We start from the raw sequence: 24,576 nt of genomic DNA on the forward strand, positions 1-24,576 counted from the left end.
CGTATTGGAGTTCAGAGTATCAAATTATTATAATTAATGAACCACCTTTCCAATACACATATTTAGGATGAAACCATTTAATCACAAATTGGACATGTTTCACTCAACTTTGTGAGCATCATCAGCAATAGTTAACATAAATCATTGGTGGGTCAGGGCCCTGATCCTGGTGTATATCACAAAAGAATGTCTAATATACATTGATAAAAATATATAAATTTAACACTTTAAAAATAATTAAGATTATTTATGTCTATTAAAACAACGATGGACAACGATTTTTAAGAACATCTAATTACCCTATACTATTTTTAACATTTAAGCCATCCATTCCGTTTTACATTTTAAACAATTTGAATGATTAAAATTTTTGTTGTTGTTGGTTGGCCTGTAGAACTTTCAGTACCATCCCTGTTCCTTGGCTTCATCTCCGTCCAATTTCCCAGCCACTATTTTGGCTTCCTTCCACACTCTCTTCCTTTCCTTGTAATATGCACTGGTGCGAGGTGGTCTGTCGATATGATATCTTTTGATTTTTGTGAAGAAATCTTCAGTTCTTTCTCTACATACGTTCCTGGTTTGCTTGTGGTAGCAGTCTGCTCTCCTGGAGTCGGTGACAGCCTGTCTGATTGGGTCTTCTGTGTCCATTTTTTCATCTTAGGCTTACTCCCAGATCTGTTCTACTGGAGCTTCCATGGCTTCCCTTGATGTCGAAGTTTTTGAAATTGGTTCTTTATAAGTATCCATATTTCAATCAATCATAGGGTTTTTGCCCCTTCTAGGGTCTTGAGCTTCGTTCTCACCATCCGTGGTGAGGCATACAGCCAGGCATTGTCCTCCCGCAACTCAGGCTCTCCGTAGCGGAAACCACGCCCCTCATTCGTCCATCCAGCGGTCTGCCCCTGGTCCGAATCTTGCCAGGTTTGTTCCCCCTTCAGTAGGCCTACTCACATGATATCCACTTGGCATTATCATGACTGAGTTCACAGCCATGACCTTCCTCCTAGGTTGGGATCGCCCCTTTCCCAACCCGCGACTCGTCCAGGCTACATAGAGCAAAGTGATGTGTTGGTTCCAGCACCCCGCAGTGAGCCTTCACCTCAATCACCAGCCCCACTTGACCTTAACTACCGTAGTATCACCCATGTGGAGGAACCATGGGTCCGTCTGTAGCATGTTTGGGTGAGGCCTCCACTTCCAAGCCTTGACTTGGGCTAGTAAGAATCATTTAATGCTTAGTAACGAAATAATATCACAAAAGACGAGGCTATCATCACATACTGAAGAGAGATCACCAAATAATAAGCAATTCATCCGAGATCTAGTGTTGTCCTAAACCTTTTTCTTTTCTGTGCCACTGGTGTTAGAATGTGAAGGCTCCATGCCCCCCCCCCCCCCCAAAAAAAAAAAAGACTTGAAGGAAACAATAAACATATCAATAACTACTCCAATAAATAAAAATATGAAAACTTACAGTTGCATACCCGAGAGCAATGTAGAAGGGAATAGGTTACACGAGATGTCAGAAGGGTGGTACTCCTCGTATTAAACAACAATCTTGCCATCTAAAGGCAGCAACATTGTAGGCTTCATTCACTATAACCGTGCAAGCGATTCCTGCCTAAAAATATAGGTTAAGACACCTTGACAGTCAACCTTGGAAGGTCTTTTAAGAAATACTCCACCGGCTGAACTAAAAGTTCAGAGAAGGCAGTATTCGGATACGGAGGGTTGCCACTTAAAAGATGCCGTGAAGTTAGAGGCATGAAAATACCCCAGTACCACATACACGAACGAGACAAAGTCAAGAATCAAACCAAAGCAGATAACCTACTTCTGTACACACAATATAAACTCAGTCATGCAAGCTGGTCAACTGAAAGTTATCACCGACATAATGGACCAACACAAAATTCTTATCATGGGATTACAGGAAATCAGAAACACTGACCAGGATGCCTTGGAATCTCAGGGATACAGACTTCATAAAGGTATACCCGGGAAGGGATAGATGAAGAATGACCCACAATTTGAAACAGGATTTTTGGTCAGCCTTAAAATAATAAACCCAGTTCAAAAATTCAAATCACAGTCTCCACGACTCTCAACGCTCACCTCCTTTTTATTCTTCTTCATCTTTTAAGACGCCGTCTCCGAGCGGAGGTTGGTGATCCATGTGTCTAGCTCTGATCTTGACAGCGCAGAATGGAATGCCACTTCTGAAGTACAGCAGTGTCATCTTCGAAGGTCTTTCAGCCATGAATTTCTTCATCTCCCAACAGATCTCTTCCCCTGTATCTTTCCTTCAAAATAAGCTGTAATAACTGATACCTCTCACCTCTCATATGATATGACCTAGGTATTGTATTTTATGGTGAGCAGTAGTTCGTTTTTCTTTTTCATCCGACGAAGGACCTCGGCATTTGAGATTTTCATTACCCAGGATATCCCGGCGATACAGAAACATTTCGAAGGCATCAATTTTTTCTATGATTGGATCCAGAGTCCAGCTTTCACATCCATATAGGAGAACAGAAAATATATGGCAGCAGATCTTATGAATTCGTAGTTGGAGAATGAGATCTGACCTCACAAAGAATTTCTTCATGGTAATGAATTGTTTCCTGGCCTGCTCAATTCTAGATATTATCTCTTGTTTGGAGTTACATTGGTCATCCAAGACGGTACCCAGATATTTGAGAGAAGACACTTGCTCAATTATTTTATCTTTTATTGTGAGATTTTTCCGAATTGTCTTCTTAGAGAACACCATCAGTTTCATCTTTGAGGGGTTCATATAATCCAAACTCTTCACTGTGCTGAACAAAGGAGTTATCATGCACTGAAGGGCAGGCATGTCATCAGCTATGACAACAGTATCATCTGCATATCTGATGTTGTTGATGATTTTCCCGTTAATTTTGATCCCAGCATGGTCTGCCAATATTTCTTTAAAGATTGCTTCTGAGTAAATGTTAAACAGCACAGGTGACAGTACACAACCTGACGGACGCCCTTGCTGATAGAAGCAGTTTCTGAAGTTCCTTGATCAGTTTTAACATTTGCAAACTGATTCCAGTACAGGTTACTGATTATACGTAAGTCACCGGAGTAAATACCTGTTGATCTCAGAATCTCTATCAGCGTACTGTGCCTGACACAATCAAAAACTTTCTTATAGTCTATAAAACATGCATAGACATCAACATTCATATCTCTGCACCTCTGTAACAACCTTAAAGGCATCTAATAAGATCTATACTATAATAAATGCCCATGCTCCGACTAATGATAAAACAACTCCTCAAAAGCCCATGAGGTAACAGAAGAATTTTGGGACCTATTGGACCAGACCATAGAAACATCGCCAAACATCATGTAAAATTATTAATAGGCAACTTCAGTGCTCAAGTAGGCAAAGAAAGAAGATACCGTGACATCATCGGAAAATGGCCAACACATAAGAAAACAAATAAAAATGGAGAGAGACTAGTTGACCTGTGTAGAAACCATAACTTAATCTCGAAATCTACATATTTTAAGATAAAACCTCAAAAACTCAAAATCCTGACTACACTAAAGTTGAATGGCGACTGGTTCACATCTGCATGAACAAATACCACCACAAAGAGATCTATAAAGTCAAACTCCTCTGAGGAGTAGACACAGATTCAGATCACTACGTAGTTAAAATAAAAATTAAACTCGCTCCCCAGAGGAGACAACAAAAGCAAGCCCCTAAAACTAAAAAGAAAAATAGATCCTACCCAGCTGATCAACAATGAAAATTAACAAAAAGCAACTGAAAAAATAAAAATCACAGATAAACTTGAAGACTTAGTACACAACCTTAAAAAATTGCAGAAGACCTGGCTCCAATTAAACCATGTAAAAAATACCAATGGTGGAACAGTGCATGTGATGAAACAGTGGAGAAAAGACATCAGGCATGGTTATTACATCAGTCCCAAAAATCAGAAATATCCTATCAGAATTTAGTAAAACAGAGAAAAGAAACTACCCATGTCTTAAGAAGAATAAAAAGACAGCATCATAAGGACACACTGCAATAAATTGAAGAATTATTCAATAAAACTTGTAACCCTTTTCGGGATTACACAGCATAAAAAGATTAAACATAATGATGATGATGATAATAATAAAACACTATTAAGAAAAATTATGACTTTGCTATTAGATCAAATAAAATCGAACATTCACACACGATAATTACTGGAAAATATCAGAATATAACTACTAGTTTAGCCAACATGACAACTAAAGGATGTGAGATGGGAAGCGGTTGGGACCCTACCTAGGCCATGAGAAGGTATTTGTGTTGCCGGGAAAACGAAATTAACGGTGATTCTAATTAAGTACTACATTTACTGAAATGATAACAACTGGATAAAAACATTACATGATGCATAACATGACGCAAGTTACGGTTCACACAGCAAATTCAGAGAAATGAATAATACCAAGAGTACAAGTTTCACGGCGATAATTCTAAAATAATATACGGAAATAATTCAACCAAATACTTTAAAAAAGGACACATGTTAACAAGCCACACCTATATTTTAAGGTACAAAGAAGAAACAGAAAGGGTGTTAATTATTAAAATCTTAACTACGAGCCCGATCAGGTAGCTGCCTTCTCTGAAACACTTCAGAATAAGGAGCTCATCCTGCACAGGAGTACGCTAAGATTAAACAGCTCTACTAGAGGCAAACCTGAGGGAAATATAAAATTTACATATTTTACACAATTAAAACACAAGAAAAGGGGAATGAAATTTTACATAATTACTACATAGTTAATAAAAACAAAATGGGTATGCTTTTTTTTCGTTTTTTTTGTTTGCTAGTTGCTTTATGTCACACCAACACAAATAGGTCTTATGGCGACGAGAAATGGGTATGACTAGCCGCGAAGACTCATTTGAAATTAAAATTGGCGAATGGAAGAAATCCCGGGCAAACTCCGGAGGGTAAGGAAAATTTAAATTAAGGAACTACATTTGAAAGTTAAAATCCAAAACATGAACTAAATAGTGCTTACCTCGGAGGGCTGGGAGCCCCATCAGTAGAGGCATGAGATTTTCGCATTAATTTATGTTCGATTTCGCGAAAAGGAAACACATTTTTGTGTTATTTCGCGAAATAGGGCTTACCACATCGCTTTAATTTCACGTTAATCATTTCCTAGAATTATTCTTAAAAGGTTAAATTTGTGAGATTTATGAATTATTTAGTTGAAAGATAGATAAATAAAGAGAAACACTTGATACTCATTCATTATTCCATATGTAATCTTGATTAGAACTGTAATATAACCCTTATCAAGACTACATAACAAATTACCCTTTCATGCTACATGGCCGTAGCTTTCGCCCTTTATGGCCATACCATTAAGAGATTTAATAGAATATTAATACGAAGAGATACTTCTGTCGAAATGAGAAATCCTTATTCTGTCTTCTGTTTCTCTTTACACACATAATTTTGGAATACAATTTCAACATCTTTATTTTCCATGAATTTTGCTGCATTTTTGCACTTATGGCAAAATAAGTAAATTTAGCTTTATACTGTCCTTGTCGCTTTAATTCGCTGTAATTCGCGAAAACAAAATCACCTTAACCTAATCATATGATTTGTTAAGATATCTCAAAATTGCTTCAAAATATTTCTTGTCGTGCTTATCGTTAATGCGAAAAAGTCATGCCTCTACCCATCATGTTCAGTTAATGTTTACCTGTCTAATATTATTATTAATGGCCTGAGGGCAATAAGTTGAAATTTTATCATATTCATTTTCTACGTAGTATTCCCCGCCCGACTACTCATTCATGCCACCCAGCTAACGAAAATTTCTGGGGAGAACACTGTAGGGTAATAACTTTTGTGGCAGGGGGTAGCCGCACGTGCTTTTGCTGGTAAGATGATTCTAGCGATTTCCTGTTGCATCAGAAAGGAAATTTCTGGAAGCTACGAAAGGTATTTTGGTCATCAGTTTTCTCTGGGCCCTCATTGGCCTAAATGAAACCCCTTCCTATTGGTGAATGTAAGAAATGCAGGTGCGTGAATTGGTTATTTCTCGATTTCACCATTTCCGGCCGCTGGCCACTTGGTCAAAGCCAAGCTTGTTCCTGTTGTCTTTGTTGTTGGACCAGCGAAGGAAGAAGTAGTCTCCTCATTCATTCCATCCCTGATCCCATATTTCAGTCACTGAAAACCTACAACCTGTTTTCCAGGTCCCATCTTGCGGCGATGATAGGAACTCTGCCGGCTGCCGAAGCCTGTTGCACTCCTCTGGGGCAGACAGATGAGATGAAATGTTTATGGAGTGTTGCTGGAACGAAAGATGAGAGAAAACAGGAGTACCCGAAGAAAAACCTGACCCACCGAGCGAGTTAGGAGCGCGCAGTTGTGAGCTTGCATTCGGGAAATAGTGGGTTCGAACCTCACTGTCGGCAGCATTGAAGATTGTTTTCCGTGGTTTCCTATTTTCACACCAGGTAAATGCTGGGGCTGTACTCTTACAAGGCCTCGGTCGCTTTCTTCCCAGTCCTAGCACTTTCCTATCCCATCGTCGCCGTAAGACCTACTGTATCTGTGTCGGTGCGACGTAAAGTAACTTGGAATATTATGTAGGCCTAATTAGTAGATATCTAGGTTATGATAGCTGGGCGGTCAGTGAAAACGGCTGGGCGGTGCACCCATTAGAAAGGTCCTAGGGAGAACACTGCCCTAAATTCAGATGCTAATTATACAGTTATCCACATAACAAAAAAATTTTCACAATAACCAAATAAATTTGGAGAAGTAGCAGAGTAATTAAATAACCCTAAATATCTTCATATACAGAAAATATAAGAAATTTTACAGTATTAAACGATTTTCCACAAGTTGTTCTTTTTCCACAGTCATGTATTCAAAATCAGACAAATATATTTTACAAAACAAATGAACATATTTTACATCTATAACAAAACTCAATCAACGGGCTACCGTACTACAGAGCCTTCAGAAAAGAGCTTCAAAAATATGAACACCCCAACTCTACTGATGAAGGATGAAATTGGTAAGCTGGCTCGTAACAATAAAGACAATGCAGAAATTGTGGCCAAATATTTCAACACTCTTTTAAATTGTGAGGAACCTACAGAACTCTTTCATTTGGACACCAACACTCCAATAAAAACACCACCAGAGAACATCAATCCCCCCACAATAAAATAAGTCTATCAAACACTGAATAAATTAAACTACAAAGCGCCAAGAGAAGATCAGACATTTGCGGAAATCTGGAAATATGCAGGAAGATCAGCAAAAGTTGCCCTCCATCAACAACTTGTCTCTATCTGGATTAAAGAAGAACTGCCAGAACACTGGACAACAGCCCTCATTCACCCACTGCACAAAAAATCGGACAAAACCGACCCTAATAACTACAGGTGAATCTCACTCCTAGACATAACATACAAAATATTTTCAATAATCATCCTTAATAGGATAAGTTTACAACTTCAGAAAGAACTGGGAGAATATCAAGGAGATTTCAGACCCTGGAGGAGCTGTCCTGATCAGATCATGAGTCTTAAGTTGATAATGGACTATAACAGGAGAAGAAACAGATATGGTGATAACATTTGTAGATTTTAAGAAAACTTATGATTGCATCCATAGAGAATCTTTGTTTAAAAGTTTAAAACACCTTGGGCTACACTCCAAATTAATAAACGTGATAAAATTGACTCGCTAACACCAAATCAAAAGTGAAGTTTAGGGGTGAAACATCAGTCATTTGAAATTAAACCTGGACTATGGCAGGGAAATGGGCTCTCACCACTATTATTTAATTATGCTCTAGAGAGGGTAATGAGGGAATGGTTAGGAAATGTCTCCCAAAACTGAAGATTGGACGAAAAATCAAAATATATTGCCAGGGTTTCGCTGACGATCTAGCATTAGTGACAGTGGACATAATAGAAGCAAAAACCCAGATATCAGAACTTCAAAACATTGCAAATAAAATTGGCCTCAAAATATTATTTGAAAAAACAGAAATTATGCCCCAAAATCCAACACAACTAAAAGAAGTTACCATAAATGATAATATAATCAAAATAGTAACTCAATTTAAATATCCTGGAGGAGTAATAACACATAACCTAAATGAAAAAAATCTCAATCCAAACAAGAACAGGTCGGTTAGCTAAAGCAGAAATTAACATGGGGATAAATGTTTGTCAGTAAATGAAAAAATAAAACACTACAACACAGTTATATAACTGGAAGCTACACATGCAGCAGAAACATTTTTTCATCTGAATAAGCAATCAAAGACTGACAGACTTCAGAAAATTGAAAGGAGGATTGGAAGAACCTGCATCAACAAAAAATACCAGAAAGATGGACAGTGGCGGATAATACCTAACAAAGTTGTGTACAAAGAGCTAGGACCTATTACAGATACTATGCGTAAGAGAAGACTGGGATTCCTTGGACATATCATGAGGATGCAGGATTCGAGACTTCTGAAACAACTAGTACAGCACCATCTCATCTCAAAAAATACCACAGCAGGATGTAAATGGATCAGAGAAGTAAGAGAGGATCTGAAGGAAGTAGGCCTTACAACAGAAAACTCCACAAATAAGATAAAATTGAATACAAAACTCAAGAATACAAATCTCCGCTTTACCCTTACACGAAACAAACCAACAACACGCATATTTTCAACCGAGGAAAGGGCACGAAGATTGGAGCGTCTGAAGAAGTACTGGGAGGACCGCAGAGCCGGAATAATCCCTTCAAAGAGACCTGAACGATGGACTGACTAAAGTGATCCTATGCGGTCATAAAAGAAGACGATGACAATCCGAACCCTGGGTGACCCGAAGCGATATGAATGGGAGATTTAACCTTCGGATCACCGGTGGGCCGATCGAAACTAGCAGTATGCCTCTATTCTTTACTTCCATAGGAACTCTATGTTGCCATTAGTTGTCGGCAATTTGTAACTAGGTAAAGAGAAATTAATGAATGAACTGGAAAATCTACACATCTTTTTAGACCAAACCTACAATAAAAATAAAAATCTCAAATCTCAATCCTTTGTACGAATTAACACCTAGATTAATTAATATCGTGAATTCAGATCAAAACAAAATCCCTCAATTATTTAAATCTCCACACTCAAATGCTTCATCCACCATGCCAAAAGTTAAACCCGCCCATATCGCTTCTAGAAACTCCCCTCCGGCAACAGCACACACGCCCATAGACCAGCCTTCCCCCACTCTCCCTCCATGCCCTGCCCCTCCATTACCGCACCAGTACAACACCAGGAGTAGAAATGTTGATAAGACAGGCGCTGCCGGAACAGACAGGTCCATCTAGTATTAATTGAACAAGTAAATCATTTTACAGTTAAGAGGTGTTAATTTAATACATTTTATCACAACGCGTGCTCTAAATTTTTAATTCAATATTACTTTTCTACTTCATTACAGATATTCTTAAGATCCCTCCCAAAGACCAAGCAACACATCAACGGGAACAATATTCATACAAGACTGTGTCAAGTGTCTAGGATGTTCCTTCTCAATTAAGCAGCAGCCTAAAACTATGAAACAGCTTAATATTGTACTCTTGTCAATTCCTTGAGGTTACAAGAGACCCAAGTCAAGACGCTAACAGTTTCATTCACAACGTTCTTGACCAGTCTACCTACAACAATCGGTTTTTTAAATCTCCACTTGTGCATGACACATTTAAATATTAGTTACGTCAAGAACATGAAAATGAAAATCATGGGTCAAATAAGCTCCAGTTTTAATATCACCCTTTCTCAAGACTTATGATAAAAAAGAAGATCCATTTCATTTTTTTTTGTTTTTGAACATTTAAGTTAACCAGAATAGAACTGCCAAGTTAAAACACATTTAATTTAAATCTATATTTTCAATCTTGACCAACCTACAAGCAACAATCAGTTCAAATCTCCACTTATTGTTGACGACACATCCTGTCAACAGACACGGTACGTCAAGAACATAATAAGATATAGGGGTCACATAAACCCCGATATGTAATCCTCTTTACCAAAAAGAAGATCCATTTTAGTTTTGGACATTTTTCATATTAGATAGATTAGGACCAAAAAACTTAACTGTATTAACTTATGTTACCCATCTTAAGAGTTCATTAATGTTTGTATATATTGTATATAATGTACATATTGTATATAATGTATATATTGGTATGTTTATATTGGTTAAAAAGGTCCCAAACCTTGACCTAAAGGTTGTTTACAGGCTGAAGATGCCCAAAATAATGGGTGAAACATGTACCTGACCTAAATAAGTCTGCATAAAATCATGTAGATAATAACCACATTAAACGTGGAAAGTATTGAATAGGTGGTTTTTTATTAAATTATCCTTGATATCTATGCCTAATGTCATCTTCAGTACGGAACAATAATGAGAGTTGTTACTTGTAAGGTTCAACCTTTTCAATACAAAACGTGTTGTATAAGATGTTCTCAACATATTATTTATTATATTATTAGCACCGGTTTCGACGCTTATTGCGTCATCATCAGCTACAAAAATCACAAATGGGCAAAGTACATATCACAAATATTGCATAAAAGAATCTTGCAGGGCTAAATACAAATGATGGACTGCTTTTCTCCTTAAAAGCTAGAAGAAAATGAGTAAAATATGATGTGATGTGACACATAAAAGCGTAGTAGTTTGATGAGTGAGTATTGTGCATAAAATTGGTATGATGCTTTGAACATAAGTCTGAATGTGATAATAAAACGATGTAGTAAAAACGATGTAGTAAAATTGTCCACTCTTCTGTTGCTGTTCAATTAAGACACATAAGTCCATGTCCGATGTTATATGACCTCACCACAACAACTCAGGACATACACAGCTGTCGTTGGTGAACAAAGAGAACCTGAGTACGTCACTAGAAACAGTTCAATTCCAGTCTGTATGAGTCCAGGTTTGTTGTTCACAACATCACTGTAAGCGGAATGACAGTGGATTGGTGTCAGTTGGCAATTGGCAGAAATTGGGTGCCAAAAGACTAAATTATCTTGTATAGATGGCAGACACTGCAACAGTTCATCTGCTTGTGGTCGTCGGATGATCTCCTGGGGATCAATCAAGGGTGTCGTGAGCCCAGCTACCATGTGTATGTGCACATGCTGTATTACCCAAGCCACGTTTCCAAGGCAACGAATGGGCGTCATGATCTTTGATTTTGTTGTAGAGGCACATTGAGTAGTCAATAAGCTTTCTGCAAACCTCTCTATCTCAAATGATTGCATAACAGATTAGTTTCTCCATGCTGACTTCAAATCCTGCTTATAATAAATCATCAAATTATAAAATAATATTGTTGAACAATGACAGTTTGTGACAGTGTTTGTATTAGGACTTATATTGTGGTGGTAATTGTTTTGAGAAGCAGAACAATGGAATTTGCATGGAGTTTGATTTGATCTGTGTATTTCATTGTAGTTGCTAGAATTATTATTGTTCCAAAGGAAGGGTTTTTTTTTTTTTTGTTATCATAACTTCTATGCTTTTTATGGTTCTAATTAGTATTTGGCTTTTCAGTTTGAATATTGTGAAACTGTAAATTTTGATATATACATTTTTTCTATCTAGGTGGATCTTGTAACAGAGAAATGTCTTGTGAAATTTGGGGACAATACTGAGAGTTGGTCTCCCTTCAAAGATCTTAATAAACTATCGATGCCGGATTCTAACATACTGTGTGTTATTTGCAAGAAATCTCAACCAAAGCCAGATAACGAGATTATTGTTTGTGATAAGTGCGGCCGGGGATATCACCAGCTGTGTCATCAAGTAAGTAAATGTATTTTCTCTTTTGTGTGTTAAGTTGGTGTATATTGAAGGACATTGTTGTTGTTTACTTCATTTTTTTTTTTTTTTTTTTTTTTTTTTTTTTTTTTTTTTTTTTTGTATTCTAGCCTCATATTTCCAAAGATTGTACTGAACCAGATGCTCATTGGATATGCAAGCGTTGTCTAGAAAATATGCCTGGCAAAGCAAGGGAGAACAAAATAATGAAGAAAGAAAGCACTCGCAAAATGTGTCCACCTACAGGAATATCACGTCCAGATCCACCTAAGCCACATTTTGAGAAGAACAAACTACCATATGATGTAAGTTATCTATAGTCCCTTATCTACTAACTTAAAAATACTTTGGAGTGCTTACTGTGCCCTTTACTCAGCGTTGTATTTATTATTTTGCCGTAGCTTTTCGTTCTATCCTCAAATGGTCTGCCATAAATTTCATTTGGTTTTCTGTTAGTTTGTAGTCTCTCTGCTCAAGTCACATTTCTCATTATACTGCTTTGATGCTGTGTAGTCTGTCTACTCCAGTAACATTTCTTTCAACAGTGCTGTAATGCTCTATATTCTGCCATTGCAAGTCTTATTTCTCATTATAATGCTACGATGTTGTATACTCTGCCTTCCATGTTTTATTGCTCATCATAATGCTCTGATGTTCTATAGTCTCTCTTTTGAAGTCATATTTATCTTCGTTAGTGGTGGTGATTTTTAGCATTTTAGAAATCAGAAATTGGACAAATTAGATTTTATTTTATGAACTCGCCATGAGCTTTGTTGATTATTCAGGGTTTTCTTTTCTTTTTCAGTTACTACTTTATTATTTGTTTTATATTATTTTAACACTTTGCACTTGCCAGAAGCTAAATAATAATAATAATAATAATAATAATAATAATAATGGATTAATCCTGGAATGAGAAATATCTTTTGAAATGACATAAAGGCAGGCCATGACAAATTATTCTAAATCTAGGAGCAATGTAATTTTTTTAGTGCTCACATCCTTACGATATTGGCGTCTAGCTATCTTTAAAACAAAACATGGTAGTAATAGCAGTAGGGATTGTGATTTTATAGTTTTATATACACTAGAATAGATTACCATAAAATGTAAAGACAGCAGGACACTGAACTAAGTGAGACATGCCACTGTAAATACAAATTTATGAAACTAACCAATTATTGCATACTTATATTTTTATACTGTTCTATGAAAGTCATAAATTGTAAAATGTAAATAGGAAAGTGAATATTGTGGTCAACAACACCAAATTGTACAATTTCTTTGTAGGCTATATATTAATCTAACATGTTGAAGAATTAATAACTGAAAGCTTAAACATTATCTGTGTACCTCTCTAAAAAGTATGACACAAGGAAAAGCCCATATTTTAAAAGACATCCATATTGTGCCTTTTGTGTCCATGCATATGCCTAGGAGCTTTCCATGCTATAAACATTCTGCACCATCCTTCGGGGAAAACATCTTTCTTGCGCCATATCGGGCGAGCAATCTAATGCTCCGGCTATTTTTCCTTTCCCGTCTATATCACGTCTTGGATTCAAGTGAATGGATCAATGCATTAAAAGAAATTATGCTAAGTGTCGGCAGCTACATTTGTTTCCATGAATCGGTGAATAAATAATTAATTTCACCAATATAAGTTCCGATTAAAGCAATTATCTCCATTCCACGTTTCCCATAATCATCGAAATCTTCTCCGAACTGCCACGCGATACCTCTCAGGGATAATTATCATGCATCAATAATGTATATTTTTAACGTGAGATCAACTGGGAACCCGCATTTCCTTTCGTATAATTTACCAGCAATACCATCCATCCGTTAACATCAATCAATGACCGACCGAGTTGGCCGTGCGCGTAGAGGCGCGCGGATGTGAGCTTGCATCCGGGAGATAGTGGGTTCGAATCCCACTATCAGCAGCCCTGAAAATGGTTTTCCGTGGTTTCCCATTTTCACACCAGGCAAATGCTGGGGCTGTACCTTAATTAAGGCCACGGCTGCTTCCTTCCAACTCCTAGGCCTTTCCTATCCCATCGTTGCCATAAGACCTATCTGTGTCGGTGCGACGTAAAGTCATCGTCCAAATTCAATCAACCAAGAAATATTCATGTAAGAGAATTCAGTGTAAAGTTATCTACTATAAAAATGAAAAAAATTGCAATAATAATTTAAATGTAAAAATTCTTGATTTATTCATTATTATGAATTGCTTGGGATGAATTAATATGAAGAAATAACATTCAGTTACATTAATCGTCTTTCCTTTCCAAAAGATAAATCAAAATTGTCTTTGGTTGAGCGTAATCAATCTTCCCGTTAAATAAATATGTTATGTGCACCATGAAAACAAAGAAAAGTTTGCATAATTTCATAAACCGTAATTATCAGTCACATTATGTAACAATCTTGTTGGATATTCATGGAATTAAAGTATCATGAAAATTAAAAATGTAAATAAATTCAAAAGCAAATAAATTAACATTAATTAAAATCAAAGTTCTTAACCATCAAAAATGCCTAGGCCCTATGTTTATTTGCGTTAAATTTATATCATTTCATCCCTTTTTGATTGTCTTCTTAAATTGTAACGTCTACAGTGTAAGCAAAGTTCCAAAAATTATAGCTCAAAATTGCTATTTTAAATATATTTTGATTCATAAAAAAAATATCAATCAGTTTGACTATGTCGCTGGACAAATATATCCATATTACATCCTAAAAATTAAATGTAGGTATCGTCTGATAATAGATAATTATCATCATCCTATCAAGTCTTACATCTATCGAGATTCATGTTCGTATCTAAGTTCAGTTACTATATCATTGAATTTTAAAGAATATAGTTGGTGTCAATATTTATTTATCAATGGCAGGGACTTAAATTAAGATGATGCTTCCTCTTCTCAAATCATGGCTTCGACAACAAATACCAAACAATACTCATTACAACGTGTGAAATTCTCCTAGAAGAAATCAAGTTTACTCCTAAATATTTATAATTTGGAAGTTATAATCTGAAGACTGTATATGGTTATCAACCTACGGATTCTTTGACGTATTTCACCGTAAGAATATATTATTAACCCCAAAATATCTTATGTTGCTATAAAAATAATGCCGCTCACGTCAATTATAATCAATGGTTAGTATCACATCATAATTACTACCAACAAATCATGAATATATATAACTCTCTCCATATTTCTAACCGTAAACATTATAACTTCGCGTCATTCATAACCACGAATGTTCCCCAACGAATATTTATTCATATAATCACATCAACACGTTGTTCATATTCTTATTTACCCATATAAATATCGATCCTTTCTTCCTACGCGGCGTATCTTTTCAACACTTCAATATCAAACAACAAAGATGCATTTATGGGTTAAATTTCAATCCTAATAAACATAACACTATTCTGAAAAAGAAATACATATATCTATAAGTTCACATTTACTCACATGTAATCACGGTACAGCGATAACCAAGTCTTAATAACTTACGAAAACATAAATCTTCTTTCTGCATTACAGCTGGTTTATTTCACATCACTTTTCTTTGGTAATTGTCGAAACATCATTTAAAATCTCTCCATAATTGACTATAAGCATTCCTACATAAGGGCATTGATTCACGTACTCGAAGATTACCTACGCCCATGGTTATAAATCAATTATGGTAACTTCTTTGCGAAGATCCTGCACATTGGAATCGAATCTTGAAGATATAAAATAACGACCCTCACAAAATCATATTGCTAATACCTACGCACTACATCTAATATTTGAACATTTATGATTACTGTGAATAAATTACATGACATGGAACTTAGCTTTCATCTGCTGATGTTACTGGACTGGGCTTGATTTCAATTCGGTCATCCATGGTCTGCGGGCTGGCCCCAGGCAATAGCTGCGTCATAAACTGGCAGTAGCATCCAGATACAGGCTAGTAGAACAAGCTGGGCAGCTTCCGTCAGTGGTCAGTCCCATGTCAGATTTAGTTATTCATGTTGAGGCCGTTGTTTACATGTGACAGAAACATATTCAACACCACCATTAGTATCATAATACAGTCTTCCAATATTTTATCCTGTATCTAAATTATAGTTCTTTAAACAGGTTATTCTACCAAAATTCAACGATAGCTTTCAGTAACAGACTTTATAAGGTAATCTAGTTAACTATTAGCCTTTCGTCAATATGCTTTGTATATGCGATATCTTATTTCATTAGATGACTCGCGTCAACTTTCAGTTTAAGCTTCGGCTACTGATCGACTTTATTCTTCTCCTTTCTCAAATTTTCCTCCTTATCAGCCTTGATATTACGTTGGATATTGGTGTAATCCTTTTCTTTAAAGTTATTTGATGTACTAATTCTTCTGCTCTTGCTCTGTAGAAAACTTCTTTCCTCTTTACGTGACTATTTTTTTTATGTTGCGTGAAAAATCTCGTTTCGATGCTCAGCGTAATTTTTTAATTGTTCAGTTGCTATTTTAACAATCTAAAACATTCTGCTTCTTTTTTTATCACGGCCGCATGGATTCTACAGGTCTGTATATCATACTTCGTGACCATGGTTTATTTAATTCGCCAAATTAGCATTCTTTTCGGCACATTCATGGCTTCTTAGATTTAAGTGTCCGTATTTTTATTATTACAAAATCACGGCCTATTTAACTCGATATGTCCGTACATTCTTCAGATACATTGTTCAACTATATAATCTCTGTCATCTTACTATGGTGCATGGCAAATGTAGATGTTTTAATACCTCCTTTTACTCATGATCAGGGCATGAAATGGTGCAATACGGATATAAAAATTCTGCGAAAGTGTGTTCTATTTCACTTTACAATAATCATTCTGTTAAAGGAATCAATTTAATAGCAAAAAAGATTCTATTTTAATAGTAAAGGAGCATCGCAGATTATTATTCGTGTAATTAAGTGTGAAGTACGAGGGCAAGTCAATAATTATCTCCAATCAATGTTCATAATTCATTACGACAAGAGTGCACACTTTCTTTTATGTCAGTTTTCAACATAGCCACCCTGATTTTCAATGCACATGGTTCACCGTTTCACAAGCTTTCTGATACCCTCTGCAAAAAAGGTTTTCGGTTTGCGCAGCAAGCCATGTATGCATTGCTTCCTTCACCTGTTGATCGGAGCTGAATCGGCAGCCTCTTCGAGAATTTTTAAGTGGACCAAATGCATGGTAATATGACGGAGCGAGATCGGTACTGTACGCAAGATGCTCTATCTCGAAAAGCAGCATCTGAAGAGTTCGAGCGGTGTGGGTAGCGGTATGTGGACGCGCACTGTCATGCAACTAGAGAACTCCTTCCCACAATCAACCTCTACCAGGACAATCCCTATATGAGAAACCGAAGAATAAGCAATTAAAGCCTTTAGATCCGTCTGATATAAACATACTAAACTAACTAACACACCCCCCACTAAACTAATGGCAACTCAAACGTAATTATACTTTAATCCTAAAGAAACCATTATTGTATAGACACGTAATAGTCCATATCCCCCTACGGTTGTTGCAAATTGCAGGTTTCAGCTTGTTTACCAGCATGTCACTGTAACGTTCACTGTTTACTGTTTCCCCCTTTTCTGGAAATGTTCCAGGATTGGCTCTTGAGAGTCCCAAAACACTGTGAGCATCACTTTTCCCGCAGAAGGTTGACTCTTAAATTTTGTTTTGACTGGGATTCCGGGTTGCTACCAATCCATACTCTGATGTTTGCTCTCTGGTTCGAAGTGGTGAACCTATGTTTCATCTCCAGTGATGATCCGTTTCAGAAACGTTTCACCGTTAGCATGGTGGCCCAGTAGGTGCTGACAGATTCTCACGCAATTGCTCTTCTGCTACTCATTGAGTTGTTTTGGATCCCTTCTCGAAGAGACTTCGTGAAAGTTAAGCCTGTTACTCATGATTTCATATGCAGAACCATGGCTAATGTGCATATGGTTTGCCACATCATCAACAGTTGCTCATCTGTCATTCAGAATCATGTCACGCACTTGTTCAATATTGGCATCGGTTACAGCTTCCGATGGACTCCCGGATCTTTCCTCATCCTTCATGCTCGTGCGACCCCTTGTGAACTGTTCAAAGTACTGGTAAACACTTCGCAGTGGCAAAACATTGTCCTTATATTGTGCTGGAAGTCTTCTATGAATTTGCGCTCCTGATACAGCCTCAGAGCTGGACCTGCGGTGTAGGGGTAACGTGCCTGCCTTTTACCCGGAGGCCCCAGGTTTGATTCCTGGCCAGGTCAAGGATTTTTACCTGCATCTGAAGGCTGGTTCGAGGTCCACTCAGCCTACGTGATTAAAATTGAGGAGCTATTTAACGGTGAGATAGCAGCCCCGGTCTAAAATACCATGAATAACGGCCGAGAGGATCCGTCGTGCTGATCTCACAACACTTTGTAATCTGTAGGTCTTCAGGCTGAGCAGCGGTCGCTTGGAAGGCCGTGGTCTTTCAAGTCTGTTGCACCATGTTTGTTTGTTTGTTTGTTTGTTTGTTTGTTTGTTTGTTTGTTTTGTACATCCTCACCACAAAAACGGACTACAGAATGCTGTTCTTCCTTGGTGCAAACAGAGAGTGGCGTGGCGATCTTTACGTTGTAACAGCGCAAGCTTTACTGGTCTGATAATGCTGAAACCCACCACAGGCATAGACAATGGTTCAATCTAACGGCTGGTGAGCACACAACGCCATAGAGACAACCTAAAGACAATTAGAGCAATATTGCAGATAGTTATTGACTTGCCTGCGTGTACGTTAGTTATTTCCATGTCGGTAATACTTTCTTTACAAGAGGTTTTCTCAACACCCAAACATTTGTACTTGACATTCATTTTTCTTCTTTTGCTTGTATAATATGGCCTTGATTATTATTTAAAATGGTAATAACATTAATATCAAAGCAGAAATCGTTCATGCTTACCAAGATCCTCGCCATTACCTAACTTCATTTACTTCTTCAACCGAGGTCGATAAATTGTATGGAGCGTGGGTGTGTATTATTTCATGTGCTTTGCAATAGTTCAACACCAGACCTGGAATTAAGTATATAATGGGGGAGATTATACTCAGTTTAAAAAAGAAGGCACGAAAGAAAGAATATTAGGCGACCTAGCGCCTGGGATTTGTCGTGCCCTGCGTTAAGGTGAAATTAAAATCACATTTTGTAAAAGGTTAATAGTGAGATACAGTTAAAATTAAAAGTACAATAGTTCCACGTTTTCAATACAAATTCAAGTGAAGTTGGTTACTTTACAGAAGAAACATTTATTAGGTGCTAGTTTCAACCCATTATCAGGGTCATCATAAGCCAAAAGCATGAGTTGCACAATGTCCAAATAGTCCATAGAAATTGTAAAAAAGTCGCAAAAACATAGTAGTACTCCTTATGGCAATATCAAGATTTGCCTCGACACTCGTGCCCTCAACGATCGACTGGCATTAGAATACGACTGTCCTCCACTACTTAAAGATATCATCAGAAGATTCCGCGGCATGAATTTCTTCAGTTGTCTTGACGGAACATCCTCATATTATCACATAAAACTGGATGCTGAATGCAGACTTTTTACAGGCTTCTTTTTTGAGAATAGGACCTATGTCTTTAACAAAATGCCTTTCGGAATTAAGAACTCAAGGAGCTGTGCTGATAAGAGCCCTTGAGAAACACTTATCAGATGAAGAGAAAGACATAACTACAATTTATGTTGTTGACATTTTAATTGCGTCGAGAACTTTCGAAGAACACGTGAGAGATGTCAGCTTAGTCTTACAGGAATTGGAAAAGAAGAACTTCAAAATAAATGCTCAGAAAAGTCAGCTTTTCCAAACCTCAGTGTTGTTCCTAGGACATGTGATTAGTGGTGATGGAATCCAGCCCATCCCTGCTAAAATTAAGAGCATCATTGACTTTCCTAGACCTCAGCGCATTAGAAACGTGAGACAGTTCCTAGGACCCTGTCAGTTTTTCTCTCAACATTGTCCAGATTACACTAAAACTGTAGCTCCTCTTCAGCAGCCTCTTGTTAAGAACAATGAATGGAAATGGACCGAAGAATGTGAAAGAGCTTTCCTTGCTACTAAGGAGATCTTGAAAAACTCCGTCAGGTTAGTTTATCCGGATTTTTCCCTTTCATTCTTCATAGAACGTGATGCCAGCTCTGTAGGAATAGGCGCTGTACTGTATCAACTGAGATCTGAAGATCCAGATCACAGACTTTTCGTCTTGTTTCTGAGTAGGAAACTGCGACCTCACAAAAAGTCCTACACTATAAGAGAACTCGAAGCTTTGGCTATTGTTTATTCTCTCCAGTATTGGAAAAAAATCATTTATAGATATCCCATTACGATTTTCACGGACCATAAAGCTCTGACATTTATACTGTCGTCAGACATGACAAATGTGAGTTACCCGGTGGGCTCTCTTCATCCAGCAGTTAGATCTTAAAGTAATACACAAGCCTGGTCATAAGAATGCCTTAGCAGATGTGCTTAGCCGCAACCCTGCTAACGTAATTGAAATCCATCAAGTCAACACCATGAATGATAATGACAAAGAATTTCTTCGTAAACTACGCTACCTTGCCCAGATGCAACGAAGGGACGCCAAGTGTAGGGAATTAATTCGATTTTTATCGGGTTTGATCCCCGTTGATGACGATGACTTTCCACGTCTTCAACGCCTGTCTTCCAACTACTGCCTACAGGATGGAATCCTTATGAAGTACATTGATTTAGCTAAGACACAATGCAGGATTTATGCACCTGTGAAAATTAGGAAGACCATCATATGGCATTGTCATTCAATTTCTGGTCATGCTGGTACTGACTAAGTTGTCAACCATGTTAAGGAGAGATTTACAGGGGAATATCTTAGGCGAGTCACTAGGAGAATTTTGCGGTCTTGTGACCTGTGCCAGCAGATCAAGCCGAACAATTATCTGCTGAAGGAGTTTCCCAAACCATTGATCCCGGAAAAGCCCGGAGAAATTGAGGCAATCGATCTATATGGTCTTTCACCCAAGGCGACCAGGGGGAACAGACATGTCGTTGTGGATGTCTTTTCCAAGTATACTATGCTGTTGCCTATCCAGAAGGCTAACGCCGGTAACATCTTAAGAAGGCTGAAAAGAAACATCATCAAAAAACATTGCTCTGCACCACATTCTGTCCAAGCCCAACAAAAAACGAACAAAATTTGGTTGAAACACGAACTTTGTTTTTTATATAAGAAAAAATTGTTTTTAAACAGTAAACTTTACGAGACTCACCTTGAAGCAGCCAATCTGCTTCCTGGCATTCAGTGGAATTTATTTCTAAATCAGGTTAATAATAAAATGTTTGACATACTCTCACAAAAACAGTTTACGTTAGAGAAGAAATTAGCTGCATTAAAAATGAACAGAAATGCATCAAAAACTCAGCCCAAAGAAACTAGTTTGCAAAGAAACTCAATTGAGAATTTCCATCCTCCCGTTGTCAATCTTTCGAACGTAATTTTAACCACGGAAGAAACCGCCATTTTGGCGAAGGGTCCGAAGCATAATTGGCCTAATATGAACGAAATAAACAGAGTCACTAACTTAATGATTGAGTCGGAAGCTACAATCAATAAAATGCCGCTAGTAGATCAAGACGAAATTAGATTTGAAGTAAAAAGAAAATTAGATAAGATGTTCAGTTCTAATAACGTAAATAAAAGAAATCCCCCTATCAATTCTAATGCCAATAATTTTACTTCCGAACATAAACAAATCGCGGAACTCAAAAAGCGGATAAAGGAAATACTACAGTTATCATGGACAAAGCCGAGAGGATCCGTCGTGCTGATCTCACAACACTTTGTAATCTGTAGGTCTTCGGGCTGAGCAGCGGTCGCTTGGAAGGCCGTTATTCATGGTATTTTAGACTGTCTTTTTAACAACAGCACGTTTACAATAATCAATAAAGATCCTACACAGAAAATACAGCGACAGTTAAAACAAACATTAAAGAATATATCCTTTCTTTTCACAGATCAAGAAAAATCAAAACTATTAAATATGAATCCATGTCTACCCACAGAAATTTAGACACTGGCCCAAGACTACTCTCACTAACGAAAAACCTATAACTAACGTTTCATCTACTTTTACATTCAACGACGGTATCCATCAAATCACCAATGTTCTTCGAAAACATAACGTAAAAATCTTCTTCAGAACTAATAATAGGACCTCAGAAATTATACATAAATCAACATCAGTCAACATCTCTAACAGATTTTCCAAATCTGGAATCTATAGATTCAAGTGTATCGACTGCAGCGCCCAGATATTGAGAGTACGTCAACGCGGTAAGATATAACAAGTTTTCTGCTATAGGCCAACACATTCACGACTCTAATCATAAGTTTACTGATATAGAACATGATTTTGAAATACTTCAAATAGCAAACAAAGGGCCATTTATGAACATTGTCGAAAATTGTTTCATTCATTGCGATCAATATTTCAACCTTAACTATAATTTAAATGAAATTTCCGAGAAATCTAATATTCTTTATGATCTCTTAATTAAATGGCTAAGAAATATTAGACCACCTACAAACAGTTCGATCTTTCAAACCATACGCAGTACATATCCACATCATTTACCCCCACTACCACATCCTTCCGCTCCACCTTAGCTCCGTGACAGTTGCTCCGCCTCTACCCCTCCCTTCCGCCTCGCCCCTTAACCTTATAATCGCATCCATCAGTCCAGCTCCGTCCGCCGATCACTCAGGCTGCTCAAGGTGAGTTCGTTTCTAGTATTCTCTGGGTTTTTCTAGACTTCTTTTTGATCTTTCCTTCCGATATTTTGCCTAATTCGACTTCTAATTTCTTCCCCAGGTTCCTCAACCCATATTGAAGTGGGAATTAATTCTTTGGATCTAACCAAGTTCATGTTTACGTTTATTTTCCGGAACCAAACTACAGAACACACATAGTGTCAGCTTCATATGACAATAAACCCCACAGCATAATTTAACAGTTTTAGAAAACTTAAGATATATATACAAGCTGGACAAACCGCCATGGGTATACAACAACGAAGTCATCATTTTAACGGATTTTAAAATGGAATGTAACTTCATAATCTACCATATTTTATTTTATATTCATCTGTGCAAACGTCATAGTGTGTTTTTAAAGTTGTTTTAAAGTCATATTTCATATTCATCCATGTTGTTTTAAGGTTATATCTGGTGCCGAAACTAGTACCTCTTGTGAACGATATGTGATTCTTTCACATTAATAAACATCTTTGTATTGAATAGGAGGAACCCTCTTAATTTTTAAATATTGTAAAAGAACTTGAGTCAGAATCGTAATTGATGAGCTGTTTGTCAATAAGGTTTGTGCTGAGCAAATAGGTCCCTTTATGATGTCAAACCATACACATGCTCAGGAACAAACCATTGTCAATTTTAGTCCATGGCTGAAGATGACCCATAATGGGGTCAAAACCGTTCCCATTGTATTATATTACGTTCAGGAAAATGGAGTACCTCAGGGATCGGTACCGAGTGTCACGCTGTTCGCAATCACCATCAACGGCATAGTTGCCGCTGCTGGGCCCGCAGTCGTTCCTTCGCTGTATGTAGACGACTTAGCTCTACATTACAGCTCCGGAAGGGTGGCGTTTGCTGAGAGACAGCTACAGCAAGCTATTAACCGAGTTGACAGATGGGCCCTGCAACACGGTTTTCAATTTTCAGCAGCGAAAACCTCTGTTGTACACTTCTGTCGACGTCGGCCTGTGCATCCCGAACCAGAGCTCCGCTTACGAAACAGTGTCTTACCAGTGGTTGACACCTGCAGATTCCTGGGTCTCCTTTTTGATAAGAGACTTACGTGGCAGCCCCACATCCGTCAGTTGAAGGTTGCCTGCATGATGAGACTTTAACATGCTTAAGTTTCTCAGCGGCACTTTGTGGGGGGCTGAACGTGCGGTACTGCTACGATTTTACATGGCTACGGTCCTCTCCTGGAATGACTATGGAAGTGCGGCTTATGGCTCAACATAAAAATCTACGCTGAGCCTTTCAGACAGTATTCACCATAGTAGACTAAGGCTGGCAACGGGTGCTTCCCGTACTAGCTGAAGCGGGAGTTCCACCTTTACGGATGAGGAGGCAGCAGTTACTCCTCATGTACGCTGCCAAAATTCATGAAATGCCGCTACATCCGAGCTATTAATGCCTCTATCGTACCCAATACCACCACTGGTGCCGAATGTCACACGGCCGGTTGGGTTTTGGATGGATGGCTCGTCATGATTTGAATATTAATATCGGTGGTTGTCTTGAACGAACTCTTAGCGAGGTGCCACCTCAGTGGTTGGTTCTGCGACCGGATATACGTCTAGATCTGCTCCGTGGATCCAAGGTGAACACGGATTCCTCCGTTTATCGGAGGTATTTACAGGACTTCGTTCACCAATATCCGGCTGCGAGACTTATCTTCACGGGTGGTTCTAAAATCGGAGATAATATTGGTTGCTCTTTCGTCATTGATGATATGAGCACGAAGATCTCACTCCCTAAAGTATGTAG

At 37.8% G+C, this 24,576-nt stretch overlaps 1 protein-coding gene across 10 annotated transcripts in view; it reads left to right on the forward strand.

Moving 5' to 3' along the window:
- Positions 1–24,576, forward strand: part of Pcl (polycomb protein Pcl) — a 374,533-nt gene that overhangs the window by 178,165 nt on the left and 171,792 nt on the right. For all 10 annotated transcript variants that reach the window (XM_067143090.2, XM_067143088.2, XM_067143087.2 and 7 more), the window contains 2 exons: positions 11,702–11,902; positions 12,028–12,222. In XM_067143090.2, the coding sequence (XP_066999191.1) occupies positions 11,702–11,902; positions 12,028–12,222 (396 nt within the window). The remainder of the gene's footprint in view (positions 1–11,701; positions 11,903–12,027; positions 12,223–24,576) is intronic.

The sequence above is a fragment of the Anabrus simplex genome, chromosome 3 (genome assembly GCF_040414725.1).
Source record: "Anabrus simplex isolate iqAnaSimp1 chromosome 3, ASM4041472v1, whole genome shotgun sequence".
NCBI classification, from domain to species: Eukaryota; Metazoa; Arthropoda; class Insecta; order Orthoptera; family Tettigoniidae; genus Anabrus; species Anabrus simplex.